The sequence below is a fragment of the Symphalangus syndactylus genome, chromosome 14 (assembly GCF_028878055.3).
Source record: "Symphalangus syndactylus isolate Jambi chromosome 14, NHGRI_mSymSyn1-v2.1_pri, whole genome shotgun sequence".
NCBI classification, from domain to species: Eukaryota; Metazoa; Chordata; class Mammalia; order Primates; family Hylobatidae; genus Symphalangus; species Symphalangus syndactylus.
The window spans coordinates 53,945,958-53,973,240 of record NC_072436.2 but is presented as its reverse complement, the minus strand read 5'-3'; the positions used below and the strand labels follow the sequence as shown (position 1 = coordinate 53,973,240).

The following is a 27,283-nucleotide window of genomic DNA, read 5'->3' as shown; positions in this document are numbered from 1 at the left end:
TTTTCACTCAGAGCAAAAGCCAGCTCACTTCCGACAGCTGTCAGGCTTTACGGGACCTGCCCCTGGCCCTCCTCTTTGTGTGTTCCGGCTTCTCTCACTCTCTCTTCCCTCTCTCCCTTTCCTTTGGCAATATTGGCCTTCCTAAAATTCGACAAGCATGCCGGATGGACTCCCAGCTCAGGCCTTTGCTCTTGCTGCATCCTCTGACCTCCTCCTGGACTCACTATGGCCACACTCTTTTCCTCCAGGCCTTCTCTCCTAGCTCACTGTCTCTGGGAGGCTTTCCCTGCGAGGTTCTAACTTGTCCTGTCTCTCCCCTCTTTCTCTGCTCTCTGCTCTTCCTCCTTGCCTTCCTCCACGTGTCATCCTCTGACCTGATGTGTCATGATTTGCTTATTACTGGGCTCCCCTCCTGCACTGTGAGCTCCATGAAGGCAGGGGTTTGGTCATTGTATGTGTTTGTATTCCTGGCGTCTAGAAGGTCTCCTGGAGGAGGAGTGCCAGATGAGTGCCTGCGGGCCAAGTCAGGGAGGTCGACTGAGGAGGGCTCGCTCTGCCTGTCTCGGTGGAGGGCGCTAGATGTGCAGTGGGGTTCTTGGTGGGAAAAGAGGATTCTTGAGAGGCTCCGTCCCACCTCCTCCAGAATGGTCTCCCTGGCCGTCTAGTCCACTGTAAGCTCTGTCGCTCTTTCTTCATTACCAGGACTTGCCAGGTCCTTACTGTCTCAACCCAGTGCCAGGGATTGAGTATCTAATTCTCCGCATTGCTATGTCTCTCTCTCTCTCCCTCTCTCTCTCGTTCTGTGTGTGTGTGTGTGTGTGTGTGTCGGTTCGGGGTGTCTCTATGCTGGAATCATTAGCTTTTCTGGGGCACACATGTGATCTCTTGTATCTTTCTGGCCCATGTTCATGACACCTAGTGCAGGGCTCCATAGGAAGCGGGCAGCGGAACATATTTGGTTGAACTAACAAAGGAATGATTGACGGTAGAGTGGAGTGCTAAGAGCCATTTGAATACGACAGAGCCGGAGGTGCCCTCTGGAGGCTCTTCTCTTTGGACAGTTTCCGAGTAGCTTCTGTCCTTTGTCCTCTCCTTAGGAGACCAACAAGAAGACAGTCCATGCAAAATATTGCAGCAGGTTTGTCCATGCTCCCTGGAAGGATGGGAGCTTGGTCCACGTCAACATTACCAAAGAGAAGTGCAAGTGGTACAGTGAGAGAATCCACACAGCCCTGGCCCGGATCCGAAGGAGGTTGGTGTTATTTGCAGGAAGTTACAAGTGGTCTCCTCGCTCTGGACATTCTCTTCTGCTTGATCTTTTTTCCTCCCTTTTATTTTTAGTTGACACATAATGATTGTACCTATTTATGTGATACAGAGTGATATTTAGGTGTGTGTATTCAATGTACAAAGATCAAATCAGGGTAACTCACGTATCCATCACCTCAAACACACGTCATTTCTGTATGTTGTGAACATTCAAAATTCTCTCATTTAGCTTTTTAAAAATATACATAAATTATAGCTGACCATATGGACCCTCCAGAGCTGCAGAATACCAGAGCTTGTTCCTCCTATCTAGCTAAACTTTTGTATTCGCTATCCAACTTCCCTATCCTCTCTCCCTACCTTTCTCAGCCTCTAATACAGTTCTGCTCACTACCTCTATATGCTCAGATATTTTTAGCTCCCACATGTGAATGAGAACATGTGGTATTTATCTTTCTGTGCCTGACTTAATTTGCTTAACATAATGTCCTGTAGGCTCATCCATACTGCTGCGAATGACAGAATTTTATTCTTTTGTATGGTTTAGTAGTACTCCATGATGTATATATACCAGTAAAAGCTCAACTGAGAGAAAGTGCCAACAAACATTGTTAAGTCAATGTTGCCATCTGATGGTTTGCTGATAGCCTTGTTAAGAAAAAAAGGGGGGTTGTTTGGATTCAGATCCCAGCTGCCTTGATGCCAGTGCAGTTTATTGAAAACAGCAAGCCAACATGCAGCTATCACACTGGTCACACATTGTTGTAGGAGGCTAAGGAATGCTTCTGTTTCATATCTCACATTCTTTTCTAGGCCACACATGTATTGCCCAATGTGTTATACCTTTCTTCTGTACTCTTTAGCTGCCTCTCACAGATTTTGATATATTGTATTTCATTTTCAATCACTTCAGAATATTTTCTAATTTTCTCCATCATTTCTTCTTTGACTAAAGGGTTATTTAGAAATGTGCTGTTTAGGCTGGGCACAGTGATTCACGCCTGTAATCCCAGCACCTTGGGAGGCCAAGGGGCGGGGGGGTGGATCATGAGGTCAGGAGTTCAAGACCAGCCTGGCCAACATAGTGAAACCCTGTCTCTACTAAAAATTCAAAAAATTAGCCGGGCGTGGTGGTGGGCACCTGTAGTCCCAGCCGCTCGGGAGGCTGAGGCAGGAGAATTGCTTGAACCCGGGAGGCGAAGCTTGCAGATCACACTACTGCACTTCAGCCTGGGTGACAGTGCAAGTGTGTTGTTTACTTCCCAAATATTTGTGGATTTTCCTGATAGCTTTTGTTACTGATTTCTGTTTTAATTTCACTGTAAACAGAGAAATACTGTGTGATTCAATTCTTATAATTTTATTGGGACCTGTTTTGTAGTACAGATTTTGGGAAAAAAATACGGTTTTGTTGAGTGGAGTATACTACAGGTATCAATTAGCTCAAGCTGGTTGAGAGTGTCGTTCAAGTCTTCCATATTATTACTGATTTTCTCTAGTTGTTCTATAAATTATTGAGAAAAGAGTGTTGAAATCTCCAAGTGTAGTCTTTAATTCTCATTTCAGTTCTGTTTTTTCTTCATGTATTTTGAGGCTCTATTAATAGTAGCATGTACATTTAAGATTGTTATATTCTCTCGATGAACCAACTTTTTTGTAATTATGAAATGTCCCTTTTATATCTCTGGTAATATTCCCTGTTCTGAAATTTACTTTGATAGCAGTTTAGCCACCCTACATTATTTTTTATTATTCTTTTTTTCTATCATTTAATCTTTACTTGTCTGCATCCTGTATTTAAATGGATTTCTTACAGACACGAGATATATAATTATATATAAGCATTGTTTTATTAATCCAACCTAACATATCTTTGCCTTTTAATTGGAGTGTTAAGATCATTTACATTTAATGTGATTATTGATTTGATTGGATTTAAATCTAAGATTTTGCTGTTTGTTTTCTGTTCCCTTTTTACTCGTTTTTTGCCTTATTTTGTTTGAGTATTTTTTATTATTACATTTTATCTCCACTATTGTCTTATTAGCTCTACCTCTTTGTTCTGTTTTGATGTGTGTGTGTGGCTATTTAGGATTTACAATATTTATCTTATTAGTCACCCTACAAATAATATTATATCACTTCATGTATATTACAGGAATCTCACAACTTTCACTCCCACTTCCGTCCTTTCTATTGTAGTACACTTCTATACATGCATTACACAATACATTCTAAACAGTCAATTGTCTTGTAATTAGATTAAAAACTAGAATAGATGTATTTTATATTTAACCACATACTTGATATCTCTGTTGCTTTTTATTCCTCTGTATGCATCCACATTTCCATTTCGTATCATTTTTTTTCCACCTGAAGAAGTTTCATTCATATTTCTGGTAGTACAGGTCTATTGGTGATGAATGAGCTGTTTCAGTCTGAAAAACTCTTTAATTTACCTTTATTTTCGAATGATGTGTTGGCTAAGCATAGAATTCTGGTTTTACAGTTCTATGTTTCAGTACTTTGAAAATCCTTCTCCATTGTCTCCTGGTTTGCATGATTTATGATAAGAAGGCTCCTGTCATATTTTTGTTTGCTCCTCTACACATAATGTCTTTGACGCTTTTTAAAATTTCTTTATTTATCTCTAGATTTTATCAATTTTATTGTGATATGCCTGGGTGTAGTTTTCTTTATTTTTCTTCTTCTTGGGTTCTTTGAGCTTCTTGGATCTGTAGGTGCACTGTTTCAATCAAAATTAAAACATTTTGGTCATATTTTTTCAAATATTTTTTCTGCCTTCCCCTCTGTTCTCCTTCTTCTACTTTGATTACACATATGTTAGACTCCTTGATATTGTTCCATGGGCCACTAATTCTCTCTGGTGAAAGTGCTTTTGTCTTTTTTCTGAGTTTAACTTTGAATTGTTTCCTTTGCTTTGTCTTTTGTTCCCTAATCTTTTCTTCTCCTAATGTCTAATGTACTATTAATACCATGCAGTATATCTTAAATTTAAGATATTGTATCTCTCTACAAGTTTTATTTGGGTCTATTTAAATATCTTCCATTTCTCTCCTCATTCTGTTTATACTTTACCTTTTTGACCATATGGGTTATATTTATAATAGCTGTGTAATGTCCTTTTCCGCTAATTCTATCATCTGTGTCATTTTGGGATCGGTTTCTGTTGATCAATTTTTCTTCTGGTTATGGATCATATTTTCCTGCTTCTTTGTATGCCTAGTAATTTTTTACTGGATGCCAGACATTTTAACTTTACATTGTCAGGTACTAGATTTCATTGTATTTTTATATATGTTCTTGATGCAGTCAAGTTACTTGAAACCAATTTGAGTTCTCTAGGAATTGCTTTTCAGTTATGTTAGAATAGATCTAGGGTCGCCTTTAGTCCAGGGCTAATTTGGTCCTGCTACCAAGGCAATACTCTTTCAAGAACGCTACTTGTTGCCCCATATATTAAGGAGGTTTTCCCAGTCTGGCTGGTAGACGAATTACTCCTAGCCATGTGTGAGCCCTGAGGGGCCGATCGGCCTACTCCTTTGGTGATTTCTTCCTTGGCTTCAGTAGTTTCTTCACATGCATGCCTTGATCATTATTTAGCCAAAATTTCGAGGACACCCTTCTGCAGATCTCTGGAGCATGCTCTCTCTCTCTTTCTCCTGTGCAGTAATGTCCTTTCAATATTTTGCCATTCAAATTTTAGTTTCTTAGGCTTTGCTGAACTCTGAACTCAATTCAAATATTTTTTCCATACTATTTCCTTACCTCCAACCCCCAGGCCTTGCCTGCGGCTACGAATTTCATATATTTACATCCTGTGATGGGAACCTGATCACGGACCACAGACGCAGTCCTTCTCACACAGCCACCTGGGCCTTGGTTATTACAGAGCTCTGGGGCTGCTTGATGCTGTCCATAAGTTTCACTGAAGCTTCAGGAATGTGCTGGCTTCACTAGCTTGACTGCAGTCAGCCAGATTAGAGGAACAAATAGTCTGAAGTCATAGCTGAGGTCCTCAAAATATCAGATGACAAGAAGTAATTTATTTTTGACTTTGGCACCCACAATGGATTTATTTTTTGTCATATTGATTTTCTTAGTTTTGTTTTACTTGGCTTGATGATGGGTGGTGCATCTCACAGCCCAAATGTAGGATTTTCTGCAGAAAACCCTCAAAGCGAATGATCCAGTCACAGAAGATTGGGTATCAACAACATAGCGCAGCTCTGTCCTCTGCAGATGCATCGTTAAGTTCTTGGGAAGATGCTCTTGTTGCCTGCAGGCTCTCACCATTCACTTTCAACCTACTTCCTGCCTAGGATTAAATGGCTACAGGATGGGAGTCAAAGCCTCTTTGGAAAATTGCATAATGATTGCATCTACATTCTCATTGACACGTCTCACTCAATGAAGAGCAAACTGGACTTGGTGAAGGACAAGATCATTCAGTTCATACAGGTTAGATGGAACTGTCGGTTCATGCATTTGGGGTTTTGTGTATCAGATGGTTATGAGCAGTGGATAGGGGCTTGTTGCACTAAAAAATTCCTAAGAAAACCAAATTCAGAGAAATACTCCCTTTTGCTAAAGAATCATCGGTTCTCTTTTGCAAATAGACCCTTTCTTTGGTGGATTCTTTCTGTCACACATGAGTTGCTTAAGGGAGTTGCTATGTTCATTGTTTCAGATTTTCTCTGTTCTGAAATCTGTGGTATACACAGATTTCTGTCTTCCAGAAACTCCTCATCTTAGTACTTTTAATTTCAAATGTTTATTAGGGATGCTGTGTACCCTGGTGCATGGGAGGGGTGCAGGCTGGTGTTTAGAAGCTTCCAGTTCTTATTCTGCCTGTGCTGCCTCTGAGCTGTGTGAACTGAAGCAGGTTGCCCAAGTGCCCTAACTCCTAGTGTCCACACCTGTCAAAGGGCATCACAGTACTGTTGTGAGTTCGTAGTATTGATGTAAGCATTAACCACAGAAATAATAGCGGGGAGTGTTTGAGAAATACAAAATGCACATTTTTTTTTTTTTTTTTGAGACGGAGTCTCGCTCTGTTGCCCACGCTGGAGTGCAGTGGCGCCAACCCGGCTCACTGCAAGCTCCGCCTCCCGGGTTCACGTCATTCTCCTGCCTCAGCCTCCCGAGTAGCTGGGACTACAGGCGCCCGCCATCACGCCCGGCTGATTTTTGTATTTTTAGTAGAGACTAGGTTTCACTGTGTTAGCCAAGATGGTCTCAATCTCCTGACCTTGTGATCCACCCGCCTCGGCCTCCCAAAGTGCTGGGATTACAGGCGTGAGCCACCGCACCCAGCCAAAATGCACTTTTTAACTTAACAAAGCTCTGCTGGAGAAATATGAGCAAGTGAATAAAGTTGTAACTGAATAATGGCTTTACCTAAAAGATAATGACTGAAATGATGATGTTGTTTTAGATTTCTTTTCTTCAAGCATATTGTATTTGGTGTGCTTATTTGGTATATCCTTAATATTAGTATTAAAATCAATGTTTAATGTCACATTATATATATAAACTTTTACATATATGTGACATATATAATGTATATTCATATAATCATATATACATTTGTAAAGGTCTTAACACACAAACTGGATACATTTTATTTAAATGCCCTTTATACTAGATAGGATATTCTCTATTGAATATAATTTTTTGCTTCTTGAACTGAAAATAGAGATCATCATGATTAAAATATATCAAACTGTGGCCTACCCTAACCCTTTCTAACATTTGAGTGGTTTTATGGTTAAATAATCATTGTCTCTTTCAGGAACAGCTGAAATATAAAAGTAAATTTAATTTTGTGAAGTTTGATGGTCAAGCAGTTGCTTGGCGGGAACAACTTGCCGAAGTGAATGAAGATAATTTGGAACAGGCTCAGTCCTGGATTAGAGACATGAAGGTAAGATGGAGACTAAGCTGGGAGAAGCAGCCTAGGAGTCTCTCACCTGTGTACTGAGTTCATTCACAGGACAGACATTCTTGAGAGGTGTTTTGCACTTCCAGGATGGAAGTGGCTTAGCATGTAGACTTTTGTTTTGCTTGCAGTGGTCACATTAATCCAATCTCATTTTGTCAATATCATAAGGTTTAGATGAGCCTCTTATTCTTATCTATTCACAGTTCTCTATTTCCAGTCCTGCCCTTGGCTCAGGTTGAAGCCCCCTTATGAAAACACATTTCAAAACAGAGTTTTTTTTTGTACTCAGACATTCAGATTTTTTTCTTCTGAAATTTCATTATTGTTGCAAAAGATATATTGCATCCATTCTTATCAGTGGGCTTTGTTCAAAAGTAAGGAGCATGTGGAAATATACAGTACAATCTGAGTGTTTAGGACTGAATGCAAGAAGAGAGCTAGGGCAGGAGAATGTAGTAAGCAGGTGAAACCATTTCCTCAGAAGTGACTGCCCTTGGCATTTACACAGACTACTGGGGAGGATTTTCCTTGCCCTAAATTTTCTTATCTTGAACTTATCTTAATTTTTTATAGCATGTAGCATTACAGCCTTCCAAATATTTGAGATACACTACAATTGAGACCAAGAGTTGTTCTTAAAGAGTCAAATATAGGAGCTGGACGTCGTGGTGGACACCTGTAGTAGTCCCAGCTCCTTGGGAGGCTGAGGTAGGAGGATCGTTTGAGCCTAGCAATTTGAGACCAGCCTGGGCAACAGAGCAAGTCTCCATATCTTTTTTTAAAAAGGCAAATATGTATCAGAAACATCTTTAAAATAGTTTAGTGTCTAGTTTAGAGTCTTAGATTTGACAGAAAGTCACAAATAGACATTAGCAGATCATTGAGATGCACCAGGGCTCCCTTGTGACTTGTTTTTAAAACTGGGAGGAGAAAATCTGTTCTATAAGACATAATAATGCCTGTAAGATTTTAATTTAACTGGCCAACTTATCCTGGGAAATAGTGTTGAATTCATACCCAACTTGTTAAATTTCCAGGATTAACCAATGAAGTTACTTGTGACATATGTTCTGTCCTTTTTTTTTTTCTGTCCTTTTATGACACAATAATAGGAAATACCTTGTTAACTCAGAGCCTACTAATTTAGGGTTTATGATAACAAGATATTATATATATAATCTCATTGGATAAAAACATCATTGGGTTCTGCTTTATTTAAAAATCACTAATGAATACAGTCAGCCATCTATTCAGATTTCAACCATTTGGCTAAAAACACATATTCCTATAAAGCATAATTCTGTTCTCTTTACAAATTTTCACTGATGCTCCCTTGCTGGCTTGTTGAATGTCCGAAATTCATTTTCAAAAGGACCAAGGATAAAGAAAATGTGGCATATATACACAATGGAATACTACACAGCTTTAAAAAGAAGGAAATCCTGTCATTTGCAACCACATGAATGAACCTGGAGGACATTATATTAAGTAAAATAAACCAGGCAGAGAAAGAAAAACACCACGTGATCTCACTTACATGTAGAATCTAAAAATGTCAAACTCGTAGAAGCAGAGAGTAGAATGGTGCTTACCAGAGACTGGGAGCAGGGTGCCGTGTGGGGATGGGGAGCTGTTGGTCAAAGGGTACGTAGTTTCAATTAGACAGGAGGAATAAGTTCTGGAGCTCTATTGTACAATATGGTAACTATAGTTAATAACAATGTATTGTATACTTCAAAATTGTCAAGAGAGTAAATTTAAATGTTCTCACCACTCAAAAATATGTCAGGTGATAGATTTGTTAATTAGCTTGGTTTACTCATTCCACAATGTATACATATATCAAAACATTACATTGTATGCCATAAATATATACAATTTTATTTGTCAATTAAAAGTAAATTAATTAAAAAAAAGATAATAAAGAAAGCCAAATTCTATTATTCTTTCGGCTGGTTTGGTCCAGTAGTCAACCCGGTAGCACTCAGGGTGGTCTGAGCCTGCTTTGTGCTGGTGTCATGCAGCAGTAGGTCCCCAAACAAGCATAGGCATTCCTAAGGCCAGGGGAGCACAAGCTGTGGCAGCGCCTGCCCAGTAGTTGAGCGGGGGAGATGGAGGGAGCAGGTGCAAAACAGGTGCCACCCCCAGACCATGTTTCCCCGGGCTCTCTCTGTCTGGCTCTTCCCCAGCTTTGCCACCATCTTTTCAGCAGTAGGCTTTTCAACAAAAGACTATTGAGAATGGGCTCAGAGGGAAGAGTTGTTCTGTTTACCATCTGGAATACATTTCTGCTGCCCAAATCCTGCAAGAGGGTTTTGTTTTGCTTTTAACCTTTAAATTTGCAATAATTTTAGACTTACAAAAAAGTTGCAAAAGTAGTACGGAGCGTTCACACTTACCCTTCACCTAGCTTTCTCCAATGTTCACCTGTAACATAGCCATGGTATAATTATAAAACTAAGACATTCACATGGCTACTATGAGCTAAATTGCAGACTTTATTCAGCCTTCATCAGTTTTCTACTAATGTTCCTTTTATGTTCCAAGATCCAGCCAAGGATCTCACATGACATTTAGTTGCAATGCCTCCTTAGTCTCTTCCAATCTGTGACAGTTCCTCAATCTCTCCTTGTCTTTCGTGACCTTGACACTTTTGAAGAGTACTATTCAAATCTTCTGTAGAATGTCCTTAAGTTTGATTTTGTCTAACGTTTTCTCATTATTAGATTGGGTTATGGATTTGGGGGAGGGAATACTCTTCCCAGTGGATCACCTGAAGGCACACATGATGCTGATATGCTCTATGACCAGCAACGTTTACTTTGACCATTTGGTTAAGGTGACATCTGCCGGGTTTCTCCCCCAAAAGTTACCATTTTTTTCCCTTTGTAAATAATAAAAGTTTTGGAGGAGATGCTCTGAGGCTATGCAAATATCGTTTGTTCCTTAAGCTTTTGCCCACAGTTTTAGCACTCAATAGTGGATCATCCTTACAACAATTATTACTGAGCTGAGGTGATTTTATATTTCCCCTATTCCTTTTACATTTCTATATTGAGATTATTCTATAAGGAAAAGATTTCCCTTTCCCCCTTTTACTTATTCATTTATATATTTATTTCAATGTGGACTCATGGAAATTTATTTTATTCTTGGAGTTATAATCTAATACTATCATTATTTCTTTTGTTACTATAATTTTGTTACTTTGGCCATTGGGAATTCTTTTATGCTGCCTGTAAATATTTAAATATGCATCCACCTTTTTCCCCCCTTTAGCATTTCTTGATTTTCTGTCACTATAAGATGTTTTATGATCATCTTGTATTTTCCCAGCCTCAGCCCTGAAATCTACCACTACTCCAAGGAACCTTGGTTTCTTTTATTACAGAATGGTATTTAGAAACCAAGATCTGGACACCTGGGTATGGTTATTGCTACCGGATTGTATCACTGCTTTTAGGCCCTCTCAGTGGACAGAGATAGAAATATATATACATAGAAAATATCTATATTATATATTTATATATATGATAATATCTATTAAATATATATTTCTATAGCTACTCCATGTATCCACAAACATCTATATTTATTTATCTGTATATCAGTCTGTATTTATATTAAATAAGCAAACAAATCATGCGTTCATACTGATACCTCTAATTCCAACACAGAGCCCAGTGTTCATTTGTAATGAACCTATTTGCAACTTCTTCAACAAGGAGAAACCTGATTCTCATTACCTATAACATATTTACTTATATTTTCAACCCTACTGTACACATAGTTTCGGTATTGCTAGTTCATACTCTATGAGAAACAAATTTATCAGCTATAGTGTTTGTATACAGCTTTTTTTTCCACTTTAACTTTACAGTATCCGTTTAAAAAACTGTCTTCCAAAGCTGTGAAGTCAGGTAGCTTTCTTACCCAATCTCTTTAGCGTGCTTATGTCATTCATTAGTGACACAGTTAGACTCATTGGTTACAGTCTACATTTCACCTTGGTTTCCTCCACATCCTAGTTGAATCTTATTTTAATTTGAGTACAGTAAAAAAAAAAAAAAACAAAAAAAACAAAAAAAAAAACACTCTTTTTGGTGATAGTTCATGGATTTTGATAAATGCATAGAGTCATGTATCTCCACCACAGTACCAAAGGGAACAATTCTATCACTCCCAAAATGTCCTCATATGCCCCTTTGTCACCAACTTCCCCTCCCTCCTGGTAAACACTGCTCTGTTTCTCTGTCCTTATAGCTTTCCCTTTTCCAGAATGTCATATAAACAAAATCATACAATAGAACTTTTGGGTTCTAGCTTCTTTCACTTACCAAAATACACTTGACCCATGCCTGTAATCCCAGCACTTTGGAAGACCGAGGCAGGCGGATCACAAGGTCAGGAGATCAAGACCATCCTGGCTAACACGGTGAAACCCCGTCTTTACTAAAAATACAAAAAAGTTAGCTGGGTGCGGTGGTGTGCACCTGTAGTCCCAGGTACTCGGGAGGCTGAGGCAGGAGAATGGCATGAACCCAGGAGGTGGAGCTTGCAGTGAGCCGAGATGGCGCCACTGCACTCCATCCTGGGCAACAGCACAAGATTCCATCTCAAAAAAAAAAAAAAAATTGAGTTTCTGGATATAAGAACTTTATCAGTTCTTATAAGTTTGTCCAACTTATTTCATGAATCAAGAGTTTATTCCCTTTTATTGATAAGTAGTGTTTTTATTGATGAGTAGTGCTTTATTGATGAGTATGGATGCAAAACTGTTTGTTTACCCATTCCTTGTTGAAGGCTATGTATGTTATTTCCTGTTTTGGGTTTTATACATAAAGCTGTGGTAAACATTTGCCTATAGGTTTTTGTGTGAAAAGGTGTTGAGAACTGTGAAGGGTCTGAGATTTTACCTTACTTGCAAACTAATGTGGATGCCGGCAGAACACCAAGGCTTTGGGGTCAGAGACAAATGACTTTATTACCCACAGCAAAAGCAGTAACCAGAGTATCGGTATTTTCTTGCACTAGCTCCCTGAGCCCCAATTTCTGCAGGGTGAAACAATGAGGACTAGGCGACACTTGCTCATACATTAGGTTGTGTTAAAGGAGGGGGCCCTGAACTTAAGAAAACGAAATCTTCTATAATGGACCGTGAGCATGCCGGTTCTTTGCTCCAGAGTTAGGTATTATCTTTATACCGGACAATAAGCATGCCTACTCTTTGCCTTGAAGAGAGACAGTATTTCTGTTTTCCAAGGCTGTTCCCTATATATATACATCTTGAAAAGATAAACCAGAGCAGACGGCACGTCTGTTGCAAGATATGTAGAAATACATGAGACCCATGGGAAATGGTTTCCAACAATAAGTTTTCACTTCATTTGAATATAAATAAATATCTAGAAGTTAGATTGCTGGCCAGTATGCTAAGCATATGTTTAACTTTATAAGAAACTGCCAAACTGTGTCCCAATGTGGCTGTACCATTTTGCATTCCCATCAGCGATATATGAGAGTTACAATTTTCATCCTCTCCAGCTTTTGATGTTCTCAGGTTGTTTTATTTTAGACATTCTAATATGGCTGAAAGACGTCTCGTAGTATCCTATTGTACTTTTAATTGCATTTACTTAACACTCATCTTTTCATGCTTATTAGCCATCTGTATGTATGTCTTCTTTGGTGAAGTATCTGTTCAAATATTTTGCCCATTTTTTAATTGGGTTGTTTGTTTTCTTAAGATTGCGTTTCTTCAGGCTGGGTGCAGATATGGATAATAGCTGGAGTCAGGCTGGGCGCGGTGGCTAATGCCTGTAATCCCAGCACTTTGGGAGGCCGAGGCGGGCGGATCATGAGGTCAGGAGTTCAAGACCAGCCCGGCCAACATGGCGAAACCCCGTCTCTACTAAAATTACAAAAAATTAGCCAGGTGTGGTGGCGGACGCCTGTAGTCCCAGCTACTCAGGAGGCTGAGGCAGGAGAATGGCATGAACCTGGGAGGCTGGAGCTTGCAGTGAGCCGAGACCACGCCACTGCACTCCAGCCTGGGCAACAGAGTGAGACTCCGTCTCAAAAAAAAAAAAAAAAAAGATTGACTTTCTTCATATATTCTGGACATAAAAACTTTATCAGGCTTACAATTTGCAAGTATTTTCTCCCAATCTATGGCTTTTCATTCCCTTAATAGGATTTTTCACTGTGTATAAGTTTTTAATTTTGATAAAGTCCAAGTTGCCAAGTTTTCTTTACGGATTGTGCTTTTAGACCCATAGCTAAACACACTGCAGTCATGCAGGTTTTCTCTTATTTTCATCCTCAAATGTAATGGTTTTACATTCTGTGTTTAAGAATAGGGTACATTTTGAGTTCATTTTTGTATAGGGTGTGAGGCAGGATCCAGCACCGTTTGTCTAAGTAACTATCCTCTCTTCCTGGAATTACCATTGCTTCTTGTCAAAACTCATTTGACTATATCTGTGTGGATCTATTTTTGTCTCATTGAACTATTAATACATGTCTGTTCTTTTACCAACATCACATTGTCTTTATTATTGCGACTTTGTACTGAGTCTTGAAATCAGCTAACCTGAATCCTCTAGCTTTGTATTTCCTTCCAAATTTTTTTGGCTATGATATAGTTCCTTTGACCTGCCTTGTACATTTCAGAATCAGTTGTTGAAATCTACAAAACAGTACACTAGGATTTTGATTAAGATTGCCTTAAGTCTATAGATCAGATTCAAGAGAATTGACATCTAACACTGTGTACCTCTAAATTTATTTGGGTCTTTTTTGTTACTATTGTAAATAGTACTTTTTAAATTATAAATTTTAATTCTTTATTACAATTGATTTTTCTATACTGACCTTATTTCTTTTGACCTTGCTAATCTTACTTACCTGCTCTAGGAACTTTGTTGTAGATTACTTGGGATTTCCAATGATGTTATGTATGAATAGAGATGATTTTATTTTTTCCTATTCAACCCGTATAGTGTTTATTTCTTTCTCTTGCCTTAATGCACTGGCTAAGACTTTCAGTATGATGTTTAACAGGAGTGGTGAGAGAGAACCTACTTGCCTGGCTCCTGATATTAGAGGGGAAACATTCAATCTTTCACTATTAAATACTTTGCTAGCTGTGAGGGTTTTTTTTTTTTTTTTTTTTTTGTAGATGTGTTTTATCTTGTTAACCAATTTCCCTTCTATTCTTGGTTTTTTGAGGATTGTTACCATAAACAAATATTGGATTTTGTAAAATGTGTTTTCTGCATCTGTTGAGCTTTTAATTTTGATGAAGCCAAGTTGCCAAGTTGGACTTGGCAGATCTATTGTCTGTTAATATGGTGAACTACATTGATTTGTTTTTGAATATTAAATTGGCTTTGCATTCTGGGATAATCTCCACTTGTTCAAGATGTATTATAGATTGAATATATTCTGCATTAAATTTGTTAACCTATCTTGTTGAGGTTTTTTTGTATTCATGAGGAATATTGGTCTGTAGATTCTTTTCTTAGAAATTATTGTCTAATTTTGGTATCAGGAAATGCTGGCCTCATAATATGGGTTAGAAAATAACTCAGCTCTACACAAAGTGGACCTAATAGACATCTACAGAACTCTCCACCCCAAATCAACAGAATATACATTTTTTTCAGCACCACACCACACCTATTCCAAAATTGACCACATAGTTGGAAGTAAAGCTCTCCTCAGCAAATGTAAAAGAACAGAAATTATAACAAACTGTCTCTTAGACCACAGTGCAATCAAACTAGAACTCAGGATTAAGAAACTCACTCAAAACCGCTCAACTACATGGAAACTGAACAACCTGCTCCTGAATGACTATTGGGTACATAATGAAATGAAGGCAGAAATAAAGATGTTCTTTGAAACCAATGAGAACAAAGACACAACATACCGGAATCTCTGGGATACCAGAATCTCTGGGACACGTTCAAAGCAGTGTGTAGAGGGAAATTTATAGCACTAAATGTACACAAGAGAAAGCAGGAAAGATCCAAAATTGACACCCTAACATCACAATTAAAAGAACTAGAAAAGCAAGAGCAAACACATTCAAAAGCTAGCAGAAGGCTAGAAATAACTAAAATCAGAGCAGAACTGAAGGAAATAGAGACACAAAAAACCCTTCAAAAAATTAATGAATCCAGGAGCTGGTTTTTTGAAAAGATCAACAAAATTGACAGACCGCTAGCAAGACTAATAAAGAAGAAAAGAGAGAAGAATCAAATAGACGCAATAAAAAATGAAAAAGGGGATATCACCACCGATCCCACAGAAACACAATCTACCATCAGAGAATACTACAAACACCTCTACGCAAATAAACTAGAAAATCTAGAAGAAATGGATAAATTCCTCGACAAATACACCCTCCCAAGACTAAATCAGGAAGAAGTTGAATCTCTGAATAGACCAATAACAGGCTCTGAAATTGTGGCAATAATCAATAGCTTACCAACCAAAAAGAGTCCAGGACCTGATGGATTCACAGCCAAATTCTACCAGAGGTACAATGAGGAACTGGTACCATTCCTTCTGAAACTATTCCAATCGGTAGAAAAAGAGGGAATCCTCCCTAACACATTTTACGAAGCCAGCATCGTCCTGATACCAAAGCCTGGCAGAGACATAACCAAAAAAGAGAATTTCAGACCAATATCCTTGATGAACATTGATGCAAAAATCCTCAAGAAAATACTGGCAAACCGAATCCAGCAGCACGTCAAAAAGCTTATCCACCATGATCAAGTGGGCTTCATCCCTGGGATGCAAGGCTGGTTCAACATACGCAAATCAATAAATGTAATCCAGCATATAAACAGAACCAAAGACAAAAACCACGATTATCTCAATAGATGCAGAAAAGGCCTTTGACAAAATTCAACAACCCTTCATGCTAAAAACTCTCAATAAATTAGGTATTGATGGGACGTATCTCAAAATAATAAGAGCTATCTATGAAAAACCCACAGCCAATATCAGACTGAATGGGCAAAAACTGGAAGCATTCCCTCTGAAAACTGGCACAAGACAGGGATGCCCTCTCTCACCACTCCTATTCAACATAGTGCTGGAAGTTCTGGCCAGAGCAATCAGGCAGGAGAAGGAAATAAAGGGTATTCAATTAGGAAAAGAGGAAGTCAAATTGTCCCTGTTTGCAGATGACATGATTGTATATCTAGAAAACCCCATTGTCTCAGCCCCAAATCTCCTTAAGCTGATTAGCAATTTCAGCAAAGTCTCAGGATACAAAATCAATGTACAAAAATCACAAGCATTCTTGTACACCAATAACAGACAAACAGAGAGCCAAATCATGAGTGAACTCCCATTCACAATTGCTTCAAAGAGGATAAAATACCTAGGAATCCAACTTACAAGGGATGTGAAGGACCTCTTCAAGGAGACCTGCAAACCACTGCTCAATGAAATAAAAGAGGATACAAACAAATGGAAGAACATTCCATGCTCATGGGTTGGAAGAATCAATATCGTGAAAATGGCCATACTGCCCAAGGTAATTTATAGATTCAATGCCATCCCTATCAAGCTACCAATGACTTTCTTCACAGAATTGGAAAAAACTACTTTAAAGTTCATATGGAACCAAAAAAGAGCCCACATCGCCAATTCAATCCTAAGCCAAAAGAACAAAGCTGGAGGCATCACGCTACCTGACTTCAAACTATACTACAGGGCTACAGTGACCAAAACAGCATGGTACTGGTACCACAACAGAGACATAGATCAATGGAAAAGAACAGAGTCCTCAGAAATGATGCCGCATATCTACAACTATCTGATCTTTGACAAACCTGACAAAAACAAGAAATGGGGAAAGGATTCCCTATTTAATAAATGGTGCTGGGAAAACTGGCTAGCCATATGTAGAAAGCTGCAACTGGATCCCTTCCTTACACCTTATACAAAAATTAATTCAAGATGGATTAAAGACTTAAATGTTAGACCTAAAACCATTAAAATCCTACAAGAAAACCTAGGTAATACCATTCAGGACATAGGCGTGGGCAAGGACTTCATGTCTAAAACACCAAAAGCAATGGCAACAAAAGCCAAAATTGACAAATGGGATCTAATTAAACTAAAGAGCTTCTGCACAGCAAAAGAAACTACCATCAGAGTGAATAGGCAACCTACAGAATGGGAGAAAATTTTTGCAACCTACTCATCTGACAAAGGGCTAATATCCAGAATCTACAATGAACTCAAACAAATTTACAAGAAAAAAACAACCCCATCAAAAAGTGGGCAAAGGACATGAACAGACACTGCTCAAAAGAAGACATTTATGCAGCCAAAAAATACATGAAGAAATGCTCATCATCACTGGCCATCAGAGAAATGCAAATCAAAACCACAGTGAGATACCATCTCACACCAGTTAGAATGGCCATCATTAAAAAATCTGGAAACAACAGGTGCTGGAGAGGACGTGGAGAAATAGGAACACTTTTACACTGTTGGTGGGACTGTAAACTAGTTCAACCATTGTGGAAGTCAGTGTGGCGATTCCTCAGGGATCTAGAAGTAGAAATACCATTTGACCCAGCCATCCCATTACTGGGTATATACCCAAAGGACTACAAATCATGCTGCTATAAAGACACATGCACACGTATGTTTATTGCGGCACTATTCACAATAGCAAAGAGTTGGAACCAACCCAAATGTCCAACAACGACAGACTGGATTAAGAAAATGTGGCACATATACACCATGGAATACTATGCAGCCATAAAAAATGATGAGTACATGTCCTTTGTAGGGACATGGATGAAACTGGAAAACATCATTCTCAGTAAACTCTCACAAGGACAAAAAACCAAACACCGCATGTTCTCACTCATAGGTGGGAATTGAACAATGAGAACTCATGGACACAGGAAGGGGAACATCACACTCTGGGGACTGTTGTGGGGTAGGAGGAGGGGGGAGGGACAGCATTAGGAGATATACCTAATGCTAAATGACGAGTTAATGGGTGCAGGAAATCAACATGGCACATGGATACATATGTAACAAACCTGCACATTGTGCACATGTACCCTAAAACCTAAAGTATAAAAAAAAAAAAAGATAATATTCCATATTCTTTTTTTCTAAAAGAGATTGTACAGAATTGATATGATTTTTCCTTAAGTGTTTGGTAGAATTTACCAATGAAACCATCTGGGCCTCTTTTTTTGTTGGAAGTTTTAAAACTATGAATTCAATTTCTTTAATCGGTATAGGACTATTCAGATGATCTGTACCTCTGTGAGTTAGTTTTGGTCATTTGTTTCTTAGAAGGAAGCAGCCCATTTCTTCCATAGGGTTGAATTTATGAGCATAGAATTGCTCACAGCATTCCCTTATCATTTCCTTAATGTTTGTAGGATCTGTAGTGATGTTTGGTATTGGTAATTTTTGTCTACTGCCTTTTTTTCTTCGTTAGTTGGAAGAGCTTTTTTATTTTTCTTTCAATTTTGTTAATTTCTTTGAGAAACCAACTTCTTGTTTCTTTGATTTTCTAATTTTTAACAAATGTTTTAAATTGTATTGATTCTTGCTATCTTTATTATTTTTCTCCTCTTACTTGCTTTGTTTTTTTAATTAAACCTCCATTTCTTAGATCTAAGAATTTAATGATATAAATACCACCCCCAGCTACTGCTTTAGCTGTTCCCACAAATTACATTTTATAACTATTTTTGTTCAGTTCAAGATGTCAGTTCTAAAGACTCTGCCTAATCTTAGGTCCTGAAGACGTTTTCCCTGTGTCCTTTTTTCTAGAAGTTTTATAATTTTGTTTGATAATTAAGTCTATGATCTGTTTTGAATTAACATTTGTATAAGGTGTGAGATCTAGGTTGAGGTTTATTTATTTATTTATTTATTTTTTTGAGACTGAGTTTCGCTCTTGTCACCCAGGCTGGACTGCAGTGGCACGATCTCGGCTCACTGCAACCTCCGCCTCCCAGGTTCAAGCGATTCTCCTGCCTCAGCCTCCAGAGTAGCTAGGACTACAGGCATGTACCACCATGGCTGGCTGATTTTTGTATTTTTAGTAGAGACGGGGTTTCTCCACGTTGGCCAAGATGTTCTCGATTTCCTGACCTTGTGATCTGCCCACCTTGGCCTCCCAAAGTGCTGGGATTACAGGTGTGAGCCACCGCACCCGGCCGGTTTATTTATTTTTTGCCTATGAATGTGCAATTCTTGTGACACCATTTATTGAAAAGGCTATTCCTCCTCTATTGAATTGTTTTTGCTCATTTGCCAAAAATCAGTTGAATATGTCTGCAGGTCTTTGTATGGGTTCCCTGTTCTGTTCTATTGTTATATGTGCTAATGTCTCCATTAGGACCACACTTTCTTGATAGCTATAGCTGTATAGTGAGCTTTAAGATCAAGAACAACTACTCCTACTTTACATTTCTTTTTTTGAATTGTTTTGGCTATTCTTGGGCCTTTATTTTCCATATAAAAATTGAAAACAAACTTCTTTATACCTATTGAAAACCTTGCTGACATTTGGATAGAAATTGCATTAAACCTATAGATCCAATTAGGAAGAATTGGCATCTTTATTGTGTTAATTCGTCTATTCCATGAATACAGTATGTCTCTCTGAGTACTTAGGTCTTTGATTTATTTCATCAGAATTTTATAATTGCAGCATACAGCGCTTGTACCTGTTTAAGTATATACTAAGTATTGTAACTTTTTGGAGCAATTGTAAGTGGTATTGCACTGTTTATTTTGGTTTTCACTTATTTGTTGTCAGTGTGTAGAAACGCAGTTGGTTTTCATGTGTGGACTTTGCATCTTTTGACCTTAGTAGGCTTACTTACTATTTCGCTTTCTGTTTTTTTGTGTATGGTTAGCCCTCCATATCTGCAAGTTCTGTATCTGTGGATTCAACCAACTATGGATTGAAAATATTTGGGAAAAATAAATGGTAAAAATCATAACAATACAATAATAAAATATAATACAAAACTTAAAAGGTATAATATAACAACTACTTATGAAGCATTTACATTTTGTTAGATATCATAGGTAATCTGGAGATTATTTAAAGTATACATGAGGATTGTATAGGTTATGTGCAAATACTATGCCATTTTATATGAGACTTCAGCATCCTCGGATTTTGGTGTCCATGGGGTTGGGAGTGAATCCTGGAACCAGTCCCCTACAGATACTAAGGGACAACTGTAGTTCTCAGGATTTTCTATGTAGATAATTGGGTAGTCTGCAAATAGTAGTATTTGTTTGTTTGTTTTCCAACCTCTATGACTTATTTCTTTGCCTTATTGCAGTGGATAGAACTTCCAGTACTATATTGAATAGGTATGTTGAGAGCAGATATACTTGCCTTTTTCCCAATCATAAAGGGTAAGAATTCAGTCTTCTCCCATTAAGTATGATGTTAGCTGCAAGCTTTTTGTACATGCTGTTTATGAGATTGAGGAAGTTTCATTCTATTCCTAATGTACTGAATTTTTATACTGAATGAAGGTTGCATTTGCCAAATCCTTTTCTGTGAAAATTGATATGCTCATATGATTTTTTTTTCGAAATTTGAACCAACTCTGAATACATAGAATGCCACTTGGTCATGATGTATTATTCATTTTATACATTGTTGGATTAAATTTGCTAATATTTGTTGAGAACTTTTGTGTCTAGGTTCATGAGAGATGTTGGTCTGTAGGCTTTTTGTGTGTGTGCTGTCTTTGTCTGCTTTGCGTATCAGTGTAATACTGGCCTCATAGAGTGAGTTGGGAAGTATTCCCTCCCCTTCTATTTTCTGGAGTGGATTGTGTCAAACTTGCGTTAATTCTCCTTTGAATGTTTGATAAAATTCTTTAGTGCCGCCAGGCGCAGTGGCTCACACCTGTAATCCCAGCACTTTGGGGGGCCAAGGCAGGCAGGATCACCTGAAGTCAGGAGTTCAAGACGAGCCAGGCCAACATTGCAAAACCCCATCTCTACTTAACATACAAAAACTAGCCGGGCATGGTGACAGATGCCTGTAATCCCAGCTACTCGGGAGGCTGAGGCAGGAGAATCGCTTGAACTTTAAAGTAGTTTTTTCCAATTCTGTGAAGAAAGTCATTAGTAGCTTGATGGGGATGGCATTGAATCTATAAATTACCTTGGGCAGTATGGCCATTTTCACGATATTGATTCTTCCTACCCATGAGCATGGAATGTTCTTCCATTTGTTTGTATCCTCTTTTATTTCATTGAGCAGTGGTTTGCAGGTCTCCTTGAAGAGCTCCTTCACATCCCTTGTAAGTTGGATTCCTAGGTATTTTATTCTCTTTGAAGCAATCGTGAATGGGAGTTCATTCATGATTTGGCTCTCTGTTTGTCTGTGATTGGTGTACAAGAATGCTTGTGATTTTTTACATTGATTTTGTATCCTGAGACTTTGCTGAAGTTGCTTATGAGCTTAAGGAGATTTTGGGCTGAGACAATGGGGTTTTCTAGATATACAATCATGTCATCTGCAAACAGGGACAATTTGACTTCCTCTTTTCCTAATTGAATACCCTTTATTTCCTTCTCCTGCCTGATTGCCCTAGCCAAAACTTCCAACACTATGTTGAATAGGAGTGGTGAGAGAGGGCATCCCTGTCTTGTGCCAGTTTTCAAGGGGAATGCTTCCAGTTTTTGCCCATTCAGTCTGATATTGGCTGTGGGTTTGTCATAGATAGCTCTTATTATTTTGAGATACGTCCCATCAATACCTAATTTATTGAGAGTTTTTAGCATGAAGGGTTGTTGAATTTTGTCAAAGGCCTTTTCTGCATCTATTGAGATAATCATGTGGTTTTTGTCTTTGGTTCTGTTTATATGCTGGATTACATTTATTGATTTGCGTATGTTGAACCAGCCTTGCATCCCAGGGATGAAGCCCACTTGATCATGGTGGATAAGCTTTTTGATGTGCTGCTGGATTCAGTTTGCCAGTATTTTATTGAGGATTTTTGCATCAATGTTCATCAAGGACATTGGTCTAAAATTCTCTTTTTTGGTTGTGTCTCTGCCAGGCTTTGGTATCAGGATGATGCTGGCCTCATAAAATGAGTTAGGGAGGATTCCCTCTTTTTCTATTGATTGGAATAGTTTCAGAAGGAATGGTACCAGCTCCTCCTTGTACCTGTGGTAGAATTCGGCTGTGAATCCATCTGGTCCTGGACTTTTTTTGGTTGGTAAGCTATTGATTATTGCCACAATTTCAGAGCCCGTTATTGGTCTATTCAGAGATTCAAATTCTTCCTGATTTAGTCTTGGGAGAGTGTGTGTATCCAGGAATTTATCCATTTCTTCTAGATTTTCTAGTTTATTTGTGTAGAGGTGTTTGTAGTATTCTCTAATGGTAGTTTGTATTTCTGTGGGATCAGTGGTGATATCTTCAGGGGCTTTTTAATTACAAATTCAATTTATTTAATAAGCATAGAACTATTCAGGTTGTTGGTTTCATCTTGGTAGAGTTTTGGTAGTTTGTGGTTTTTGAAAAAGTGTTCAATTTTCTCTAAACTGTTGAATTTATGAGCATAAAGTTTTTCATAATATTCTCTCATTGTCCTGTCAGTGACTGCAAGAGATGTTGTAATAGGCCCTGTTTTATACTTGATGTTGGTAATATGTGTCTTTTTATCTTGCAAATCTTGCTAGAAGTTTGTCAATTTTATTGATTCTTTTTAACAACCAGCTTTTTGTTTTATCAATTTTCTCTATTGTTTTACTATTTGAATTTTATTAATTTCTGTTATTATTTACTTCTTTCTGCCTGCTTTGAGTTTATTTTGCTCTTGAGTTTATTTTTCTAGGTTCTTGAGGTAGGAACATAAATTATAGTTTTGGCATGTTTTTATTTTATTGTAAGTAAGCTTTTAGTACCATAAATTTTCCTGCCAGAACTATGTTGGTACATCCCACAAATTTTAAGCAAAACAGCTTAATTTTCATTTGGTACTATTTAATTTTTAATTTTCTTTGTGATTTCACTTTTGGGCCATGAATTATTCAAAGCATGTTTTAAAATTTCCAAGTGTTTGTGGAAATGTTCATGTTGTCTTTCTGTTATTAATTTCTATTTTGATTCCACTATAGTCAGAGGGCATACTCTGTATGGTTTCAAATCTTTTAAATTTGTTAAATGTTGTTCTGTGACTCAAGATATGGTCTATTTATGCAAATGTTCAATGTTTGTTTGAAAAGAATGTGTAGTCTTTTGTTGGGTGGAGTATTCTATAAATCTCAACTAGATCTGGTTAGTTGATGGTATTGTTCAATTCCTCTCCATCCTTGCTGATTGGTTAGTTGTTCTGTCAATCATTAAGAGTGGGATATTGGGCAACACTCAGTCTCCACCCAAACTCTACCATGTTGAGTTCTGTGGATCATGTCTGCTGCCTCAGCCTCCAGGGCCTTGCAGGAACTCAGCCCTTCAGTGTTGCTACCCCAAGCTCAGGTCTTACCATGGGCCACTCTGGCAGCAATCCAATCTACCAGGAAATATGGGCACAAACATCACCTTTGCTGAAGACAGGCACCACCGCTGGGTGTATTGTGGTGGTCATTGATGCAGTAGTGGATGTCCAGTTTGATGAGGGACTACCATCTATTCTAAATGCCCAGCAAGTACAAGGCAGGGAGACCAGGCTGGTTTTGGTGGTGGCCCAGCATTTGGGTGAGAGCACAGTAAGGATTATGCTATGGATGGTACCAAAGGCTTGTTTAGAGTCCAGAAAGTCCTGGACTCTGGTGCACCAATCAGAAATCCTGTTGGTCCTGAGACTTTGAGCAGAATCATGAACATCATTGGAGAGCCTATTGATGAAAGAGGTCCCATCAAAATGAAACAGTTTGCTCCCATTTATGATGAGGCTCCTGAGTTCATAGAAATTAGTGTTGAGCAAGAAATTCTGGTGGCTAGTATCAAAGTTGTGGATCTGCTAGCTCCCTAGCCAAGAGTGGCAAAATTGGGCTTTTTAGTGGTGTTGGAGTTGATAAGATTGTACCTATCGTGGAGTTAATCAATAATGTTGCCAAAGCCCATGGTGCTTACTCTGGGTTTGCTGGTGTTTTTGAGAGGATCTGTGTCTTTATAATATAACATAATATAATATAATATAATATAATAGTCTAATATAATGACTTACGTAATAACTGAGTCTTGTGTTGTCAGCTTAAAAGATGTTACCTCCAAGGTAGTGCTGATGTACGGTCAAATGAATGAACCACCTGCTACTCATGCCCAGGTAGCTCTGACTGGACTGACTGTGGCTGAATACTTCAGAGACCAAGAAGTTCAAGATGTACTCCTGTTTATTGATAATATCTTTCACTTCACCCATGCTGGCTCAAGGGTGTCTGCCTTACTGGGCAGAATCCCTTCTGCTGTGGGCTATCAGCCTACCCTGGCCACTGACATGGTGGGTATGATGTGGGGAAAGAATTGCCATTACCAAGAGGAGATCTATCACCTCTGTACAGGCTATGTACCTGCTGATGACTCGACTGCCTCTGCTACTTCCTTTGCTCATTTGGATGCCACCACTGTGCTGCCCCATGCTGTCACTGAGCTGGGCATCTATCTACATGTGGATCCTCTGGACTCCATCTCTCACATCATGGATCCCAACATTATCGGCAATGAGCATAATGATGTTGCCCGTGGGGTGCAAAAGATTCTGCATGGTTACAAATCCCTCCATACATTATTGTCATAATCCATATTGGGTGGGGATTAACTTTCTGAGGAAAACAAGTTGACTGTGTCTTGAATGTGGATAATACAACATTTCTTGTCTCAGCCATTCCAGACTGCTGAGGTCATCACAGGTCATATGGGGAAGTCAATACTCCTGAAGGAGACCATTAAAGGGTTTCAGCAGATTTTGATAGGTGAACATGACCATCTCTCAGAACGGGCCTTCAGTGATGGAACCCATTGAAGAAGCTTTGGCAGAAGCTGATACGCTGGCTGAAGAGCACTTATTGTGAGGGGTCTTTTTGGCAAACTAAGCACTCATCTGCTGTACTGTCCCTCTCCTTCCCCTAATCCAAACAGCTTCAGGTTTCTTTGTAAGCCACATGGGAACCTTGATTGAAAACATGTTCTATCTGAAGAGTATTTAAGGTTTCCAATAAAATGTACACCCCTCAGAAAAAAAAGGATGGTGTACTGAAGACCCCAACCATAAGACTCTACCTATTTTTATCTATTATAACCCTATTATAAAGTAGATAAAAATAGATTTATCTATTTTTCTTTTCATCTCCATCAAATTTTGCTTCACGTATTTTGAAGCTCTGTTGTTTGATGTATACACATTTAGGGTTGTTGTCTTCTTGGTGGATTGGGAATTTTATCATCATAATGTCCCTTTTTGTCCTTAGTGAATTTTCTTTGTGTTAAAGTCTACTTTATGTAATATTAATATGCTTATTTTTGCTTTTTAAAAATAAATATTTGCATAATATGTTTTTTCCATCCTTTTACCTTTAACCTATCTACATTGTTATGCCTGAAGTGAGTTTCCTGTAGACAGCATAAATCGGGTCATGTTTTTGTTCACTCTTCAATCTCTGTCATGTAATTGGTATATGTAGGTCATTTATATGTAATTATTCATATTTAAGGATTAAGTGTCTCATTTTATCTATTTATTATTTTTGTGTGTTTCCTCTATTTCTCATTTTTCTCTTTTGTCTTGCCTTCCTGTGGGTTATTTGAGCATATTTTGGTGTTTCATTTTGATTTATTTATACTGTTTTTGAGTGTATTGCTTTGTATAATTAATAGTTCTATATATTTCCTTATACATATATGTAACTTATCACAGCCTATTGTGATATAACTTATCACAGCCTATTTGTGGTTTGCTACTTCAAGTTAAGTGTAGCAATCTTACTTCTATTTAGGTCCCTTTACACTCACCATTTAAAATATATAATTGTCTGAAGTATTTCCTTTGCCTGCGTTATATGCCATCTTAGATGGTGCTAAACTTTTGCTTCAATCATAAAACGTAACTAAAGAAATCCATGGTGTTAAGGATTATGTATTATGCTTACTTTTATATTTACTCATTCCATTGTTCTTTTTTCTGAAAGTCCAGGCTTTCTTCTTTTCTCGTTCTCTTTCTATATGGAAAGCTTTCATGAACCATTCTTTAAGGGTAGGTCTCCCAATAATAAATTCACATAGTTTTCCTTCTCCTTCAACTCTGGAGGATATTTTCACCAGATGGATGATTCATGGCTGGCAGTTATTTTCTTTCAGCACTTGAAAAAGGTGGCGCCCCTTCCTCTGGTCTCTATAGTTTCAGATGAGAAACTGCTGTCATTTGAATTGGTGCTCTTTTATAGGTAATGTGTTATTTCTCTTCAGCTTTTTTAGGATTTTTCTTTGTTTTTAGTTTCAGAAATTTAAATACAATGTGTCTTGGTGTGGCTTTCTTTGGTTTTATCCTATTTGGGATTTGCTTAGCTTCTTGAATTGTAGTTTCTGTATCTTTAACTAAATTTCTTTTTTTGTTTGTTTGTTTGTTTTTGAGATGGAGTCTTGCTCTGTCGCCCAGGCTGGAGTGCAGTGGCATGATCTTGGCTCACTGCAAGCTCCACCTCCTGGGTTCACGCCATTCTCCTGCCTCAGCCTCCTGAGTAGCTGGGACTACAGGCACCCCCCACCATGCCTGGCTAATTTTTTGTATTTTTAGTAGAGATGGTGTTTCACCGTGTTAGCCAGGTTGGTCTCGATCTCCTGACCTCGTGATCCGCCCACCTCGGCCTCCCAAAGTGCTGGGATTACAGGCATGAGCCACCGCGCCCGGCCAAAATTTGTTTGTTTGTTTTTTCAGTCATTACTTATTAAATGCTTTTTAAGCCCCATACTCTTTCCCCTCTTTTTTCTGAAACTCTAATGGTATGAATATTATTAGCTCTTCCTCATTGTTCCGGAGATTTCTGAGGCTCTGTTGGTAT

General features: G+C 38.3%; 1 protein-coding gene and 1 pseudogene across 1 annotated transcript in view; both read left to right on the top strand.

The window, feature by feature from the left end:
- VWA3B (von Willebrand factor A domain containing 3B) overlaps window positions 1–27,283 on the top strand; it is a 236,738-nt gene that overhangs the window by 105,611 nt on the left and 103,844 nt on the right. The window contains exons 12-14 of the mRNA XM_063617639.1: window positions 1,098–1,252; window positions 5,613–5,751; window positions 7,085–7,216. Of these exons, the coding sequence (XP_063473709.1) occupies window positions 1,098–1,252; window positions 5,613–5,751; window positions 7,085–7,216 (426 nt within the window). The remainder of the gene's footprint in view (window positions 1–1,097; window positions 1,253–5,612; window positions 5,752–7,084; window positions 7,217–27,283) is intronic.
- Window positions 23,697–25,300, top strand: LOC129462179 (ATP synthase subunit beta, mitochondrial-like; annotated as a pseudogene).